The sequence below is a fragment of the Sinocyclocheilus rhinocerous genome, unplaced genomic scaffold, assembly GCF_001515625.1.
Source record: "Sinocyclocheilus rhinocerous isolate Xijiao unplaced genomic scaffold, SAMN03320098_v1.1 scaffold523, whole genome shotgun sequence".
Taxonomy (NCBI): domain Eukaryota; kingdom Metazoa; phylum Chordata; class Actinopteri; order Cypriniformes; family Cyprinidae; genus Sinocyclocheilus; species Sinocyclocheilus rhinocerous.
Window position 1 is genome coordinate 29,709 of NW_015626042.1, and position 6,799 is coordinate 36,507.

Below are 6,799 nucleotides of genomic sequence, written 5' to 3' on the forward strand. Positions count from 1 at the left end.
ACGCTTACACACACTCACGCGCGCACACACACACTTAACTCACTCTTACAAGCACACACTCACTCACACTTACACTCGCGCGCGCACGCACACACTCACTCCCACCCCCGCACCCTCCCCCCCTCCCTCACTCACACGCGCACGCACACACTCAAGCGCACGCACACACTCACTCACACTCACGCACACACACTCACGCTTACACTCACTTACGCGCGTGCACGCACACTCACTCACACTCACGCACACACACACACACGCGCCACACTCACTCATCACTCGCACACACACACACACACAAACACAAAAACCTCATCATACACTGTGGCGTGAATCAATACCTATTTATGGAAAAATAAGGGCTCTCGATGGCAACTGTGGCCTTCTTTCAAACAGCACGTTTAAAAACTGAATGTGCATCACAATTAACATGAATGTCTGAATCTGTTGGTGGGAGGATGAAATAATGACCTCACTCACTCACTCACTCACGCTTACACACACTCACGCGCGCACACACACACTTAACTCACTTACAAGCACACACTCACTCACACTTACACTCGCGCGCACGCACACACACACTCACTCACACTCACGCACACACACTCACTCCCTCCCTCACACGCGCACGCACACACTCAAGCGCACGCACACACTCACTCACGCACGCACGCACGCACACACTCACACTCACATTCATCAACAGATGTGCTTCAGGTGTGAGTTTGGTGTCAGATGTGATCACACACACACACACTCACACACACACTCTCGCACACTCACATGACGGTGTGGCTGCAGCTGAACTCCTGACTGCTGCAGACTCAGACTCCTTTAACTTCAGCTCTTTAGCATCTGTCGTGCCGTTGGTCTGTGGAGAGCAGAAAGACAGGAGCCATCAGGAGCAGCACAAATCTGCAGGACTTCAGAACATGGTCCTGCTTGCACCTGCTGCTGAAGGGTCAGATCACACCCTGCTGTTGTTCACCCTCCTTCTTTTCCAGAACACAAAACCAGAAAGGTAAAAATGTCCTGTTTGTGTTTGATTGTATAATGACAGTGAATAGTGACCTTCTCTTCAAGCTTTAAAACAAGATGCAACTTCAGTAAAGCTGAACGTTCTCACCATTCACTGCCATTAAAAGGGTCAGGAACATTTTGTGACTGGACCAGTAAAACCACATACAGACGTGAGCAAAACATCAGTCCTGAATGTGTCCTCCTGGACACATTAATCTCTGTCCCGTCATCTATCTAGACACAACATGAGGAAGTGCACTACAATAACAGACTCAAACTTCACTGAATGACACCAAAACACACACATTACGATCAAACGTTCAGATGATGATCATTTCACTGTGAATCAGACAGTCACCCTCATCTTCTCTAGCAGCAACATTACTGTCATCAAAACATCAATAAAGCACTTGTGCAAGGATGATTGAAACAGAGATGGTCAGAACAAGCTAGTAAGGTCAAAACACCTCACAGCACTGCAGCGGCTCTACATACAGGATTTCATGGTTATGATCTGTATCACCACACGAGTTTATTATTTGCATGCATTTATAAGCCTTGTTAATTCAAACTTTCAGGTGATTTTCCTCGCACACTGTCTAAAGATGCCCGTCACATGGCACAATAAAAACATACAAAATGATTTATTTACATATTTATAAATCTTGTCTGAATAACTTTTGAATCTTTAAAAAGAACCAATTTAGATTGAATTCATACAGTAAAGACTATGCTGTGTTTTATTTCACATTTGATTATTCAATTTCTGTATACTACAGATACTACCAAACTCAAAATTGACAGGACTCTTTATTACACTATATAAATACAACAGAACAATAATTTCCTTTGTTCTTATTTGATTCTGATTACTGGCCTGTCTGAATCCTTCTAGTGATCCTGAACCACTTGATCAGCTGGTTCAGGTGAGTTTCAGCCCTGGATGTCACTGTATCCAAAACTTTAGCAATGCTACAGCTTATTTCTTAGTATTTTTCTTAGAAGCACTCTGCGACATCTGTTCTTGAAAGTAGCTAGGTTTTCTTACTACTTACTTATTTCCAGCAAGCCATCTATATGATAGTATAATGTTATTGTGAAATATGCACTGCATGAGCGTCAGACTCACTGCGCTGGTTTGCTGGCTCACAGAGTCACACAGAGGAGTCTCAGACAGACTGCTGGAGGTGGAGGCCTGCTCCTCCGTCTCCTGCACCCTGTGCTCCATCTCCAGATCATACTCCTCCTTTGACCTCCTGCAGACACACAAACAATACAGCACAGCTGATACTGCAATACCTGATTGAACAGTTAGCATGCTGCTTATCAGCCACAAGTCGACAGCGTCCCTAAACAGTGTTCACTGCTCCCTACTCAGTGAGCACAGGATCTTCGTTTAAGGTGGCCTTGTTACAGTGTAATTACACATTTAAGTACTGAGTAATATTAGTTAACTACTTGTACTTACTATATGGTTACGGTTAGGATTAGGGTTTGTCTTAGGGTTACTTGCATGCAATGATGCATAATTGTTATTATAATAGTATATGTAGCGCGTAACAAAGACATCTTATAATAAACTCTCCAAAATTTCCCAACATCTCACAGCCTACTGATAGAATACACTGAGATATAATTACACGTGTGAGAAAGTGAATGAAGCTGTCACGATCCGAAAATGACCAAAAAGCTAAAGATTCAAGTCTATTCATCATTACACAGCTATAACATGGCTTCAGAGGACATGAAACACAATCACATAGAGATGAATACATTTCTGTTCATATTATGTTGCATATTGCTTCAGTGACCAGAATAGTCTTCTAAAATCATACAGGTTCAGACTGACAGGTCCTCTATGATCTGCTGTAAATCCAGTCTCTGACGGTCACAGCTGCAGAAGACGAATCGGAGTCAGAGGAGCTCTAAATCCAGGTTTGGATTCAAACATTTGTCCTGAGCAATGTGATCTGTTGCTAACCCTGATCGCTTAATGGCATTCATTAACGTTAGCATCTTAATTAACAGAAACAGAAACTTCGGGACAGAGCCGCACTGATCTACAGTCATGCGTTTGTGAACCGAACAGTAAGCCAGCACACTAAGAATATCACGCCGCTCTTTTTGGGTGGGACGTTAAGCTGCTTAACTGCCAGTGGTCTCGCAGTGGCTTTATATACCTGGCTTACTGTGAACACTATCAATCCTTTTACAGGTTGAAGTAACCTCGCAGTAAGGTTACTTACACTAAGTGGGTCTCAGCTATTTATTGTGCAAATATTTTTAAAAAGCGGAGCATTTGAAAGGTTTTGTAACACGGCAGTCCTGGAACACATCAGTGCGCTGGATCAAAGTTTGTGACGGATGTTGGTGAATGGATGCATATGATATCCACTGCAGGACGACACGTGCTGCCACTGATGTCTGTCAGAGACACAGCGCTCGGGAAAACCTGCTCGTTATATAAGCAGCACGTCTAATGCCAGCGCAGGTCATGAGGGGAAATTACTTGAGAACCTCCTGAAGAATCTTCATTTCCCGCTGCTCGAGTTCACTCACGACGTCCACGCCGTCTGTCAGACACTGGGGCAGCCCTCCTGTAACACACACACACACACACACACACACAGAGAGACAGACACACACACACACACACACACAGAGAGACAGACACACACACACACACACACACAGAGAGACAGACACACACACACACACACACACAGAGAGACAGACACACACACACACACACACACAGAGAGACAGACACACACACACACACACACACAGAGAGACAGACACACACACACACACACACACAGAGAGACAGACACACACACACACACACACACAGAGAGACAGACACACACACACACACACACACAGAGAGACAGACACACACACACACACACACACAGAGAGACAGACACACACACACACACACACACAGAGAGACAGACACACACACACACACACACACAGAGAGACAGACACACACACACACACACACACAGAGAGACAGACACACACACACACACACACACAGAGAGACAGACACACACACACACACACACACAGAGAGACAGACACACACACACACACACACACAGAGAGACAGACACACACACACACACACACACAGACAGACAGACAGACACAGACACACACACACACACACACACACAGATATAGTGCAAGACAGCCATAGCTCTGCAGACCCACACATTCTGCTTCACTCACAATAAAATCAATGTGAAGGTGCAGGTCAGCATTAATGAAACATTTGAATAATAATAGTAATAATTAATAGTAATAATTGAATTTACAAACAAATTAGACACTGACAGACTCTTGTGGAAGCCGTGGGATAAAAAAAAAAAAAAAGAAATTTTATTTCACAACTCAGACTTTTTTCCTTGCAATTTCTCCTCAAAATTTTGAGACAAATTCAGAATCCTGACTTTTTTCTTGCAATTCTGAGTTTACATCTCGCAATTCTGGCTCAAAATTCAAGTCAAAATATCAGAATTTAAACAAAAAAGCAGCTATTTATTTATTTATTTATTTTATCCCATGGCAGAACAGGCTTCCACATTTACTCCATCATCTCCTGAAAAATGGGAGCTGGTTTTATGTGAGAGCCATGTCAAATATAATACATGTAATGAAGTTTAACTAATCACACGTGCAAATCTGGATGTGTTGAGTACCGTTTCTCTCTTTGATGACATGCAGAGCCTGCAGCTGAAGCTCCATGTTCTTCTGGACCATCAGAGAGCGAAACATCTGAAAATCATCTGTAGCGACAACTGGCTGGAAAACAGCCTAATCGAACAAGAAAACACAGTCAGCCATCGCATCACATGACCCTTACATGCAGAACCAAACCCACACACTCATGGATGGAGGAGGCTGCACGAAGGGAAAAGCATTAGGATCTCATTGTCAGTATCGGATGCATTATTATTACAGTCAGCTAAACTCTGACAGAGAGAGATCCAGTGATCAGATGACAACTGTGTGAAGCTCCCACTGAAAATCAACCGTATCAATAACAGAAAGGGACAGTCCAGTTCTAGCACAGTTTCGTCACAACACAAGAATCAATATAAACTACAAATAAAACGCTCTATTTGAGCTGAAAAATAAGAGAATGTAAGAGGAATAATTGCAATCGATACGTGTTTGAAATGAAGCATGTTTAACGCTTAACACAGGAAAGACCAATTGAAACGCATCATTAAATAGGTTCATTCTCAGTTTAACATTTTGGATGGAAGCTGTAACAGTAAAGAGGAAAGTGGTGAAATAACGCAGTGCAAAGTGAATGTGACTAAAAATATTGATGTGGATCGCAAATGTGTGGATGCTTGTTGAACACTTCAAGCAAATAACTTTTTTTTTTTTACTGAAGTAAATAATTCAGTAAAAAACTAGTAGCTGCAACATCCGTGGACGTGTGATCCACAGAGCTCAGATCCTATGTTTGTCGCTGGCTGTGAACACAGTAACTCTTGTTTACTGTGAATATCTGCACTTGGCGTGACAGGGCCTCAGCGCTGCGTCTTCAGCCGATCAGGGCCGGTAGTTTCCAGGTCAATCTCACAGGTCAACCTCACTAACCCAGTTAACTAATCTCCGTCGACTGCCTTAACCTGCATGTGTCACAGCGACTCAAGCTTCTTCTCAGTGCAGAAGCTGCAGGATCAGGCCGTGACGCTTCCAAACCAAACACCACAACTGAAGTATTGTGTGCAGCTGAACATGTCCTGAACAGGAGAACCCTAAACCAATAGTATGATCCTGCACAACCGGAGACTGCTGCTTCACGACCGCATTTCTAGGACAGCGCCATCTAGCCAGCTCTATTCCAACAGAGGAGACTGGATTCAAACATCAGACAAACAGATGCAAAGACTAGATCCATGCAAACTATTCTTTTTTTTAATGCAAGAGCTGGCTTGAACTTGAGTGTTTGAGGGGGTGTCAGCCATCTCCATTTAGCCTATTTAGCTGTGCAAAACAGTTGCTGCTGGATGTTGTAAACTGGTATTTATTTTACATTTATTAATGCACTAACACACATTAACATGTAGCGCAATTGTTTTACCATTTACTGCACTTTGTAATGCGTGTCACACATCAGACGTGAAGCGCTGCGGCTAAAGCCTGGAGTACACTACGCGGTTTTCTGCCGATTTACAGTCTGGAGAAGTCGACGCTAGTTGCCAAAAGTCAGAGCCAGTCTGCAGATTTGAGTCGACAGATTCCATAGAAATTCACATAGTGTATGATTCCACCCAGTCAAAGGAGATCAAACGCTTGATATTTTCAGCTGATTTTAGAACACGTAAGGCGAATTCCAAACAGCTTTTTTGCACCCATGAAGGGCACTTTGGGAAGGGGACGCCATTTGTAGGGACGTTCCAAATGAATCCCTTCACGAAGGGCCCTTCCAGAGGTCCGTTAGCGAAGGGAGCATGCTATGGTCACTTCACGGAAGTGATTTCCGTTAGTGATCATGTGATCTTCGGTTAGGAGATCTTGTGCTGCTTTTTTAAGCAAAGTTGGGTTTGATTTCGAGTTCACATACAAATGTAAATAGAATAGGCTAATTAAATTTGTCTATTTTAATGCAAGACAACATATTTTTCGTCAGTGATAGAAATATGATTTAAGACGGCAGTGTAAGCAAGTTTAGTTTGAAAACGTTTAATAGTAAATAAGACTCAATTAGACAATATTTGAATAAAATAATAATAATAATAATAAATAT

The 6,799-nt window shown here is 42.9% G+C and overlaps 1 protein-coding gene across 2 annotated transcripts in view; it reads right to left on the reverse strand.

Moving 5' to 3' along the window:
- The window catches only part of cfap36 (cilia and flagella associated protein 36), a 22,396-nt gene that overhangs the window by 10,582 nt on the left and 5,015 nt on the right, over positions 1-6,799 (reverse strand). For both annotated transcript variants that reach the window (XM_016513849.1, XM_016513855.1), the window contains exons 4-7: positions 4,734-4,848; positions 3,533-3,620; positions 2,153-2,279; positions 787-874 (exon numbers count right to left, since the gene is read on the reverse strand). In XM_016513849.1, coding sequence (XP_016369335.1) covers positions 787-874; positions 2,153-2,279; positions 3,533-3,620; positions 4,734-4,848 — 418 coding nt within the window. The remainder of the gene's footprint in view (positions 1-786; positions 875-2,152; positions 2,280-3,532; positions 3,621-4,733; positions 4,849-6,799) is intronic.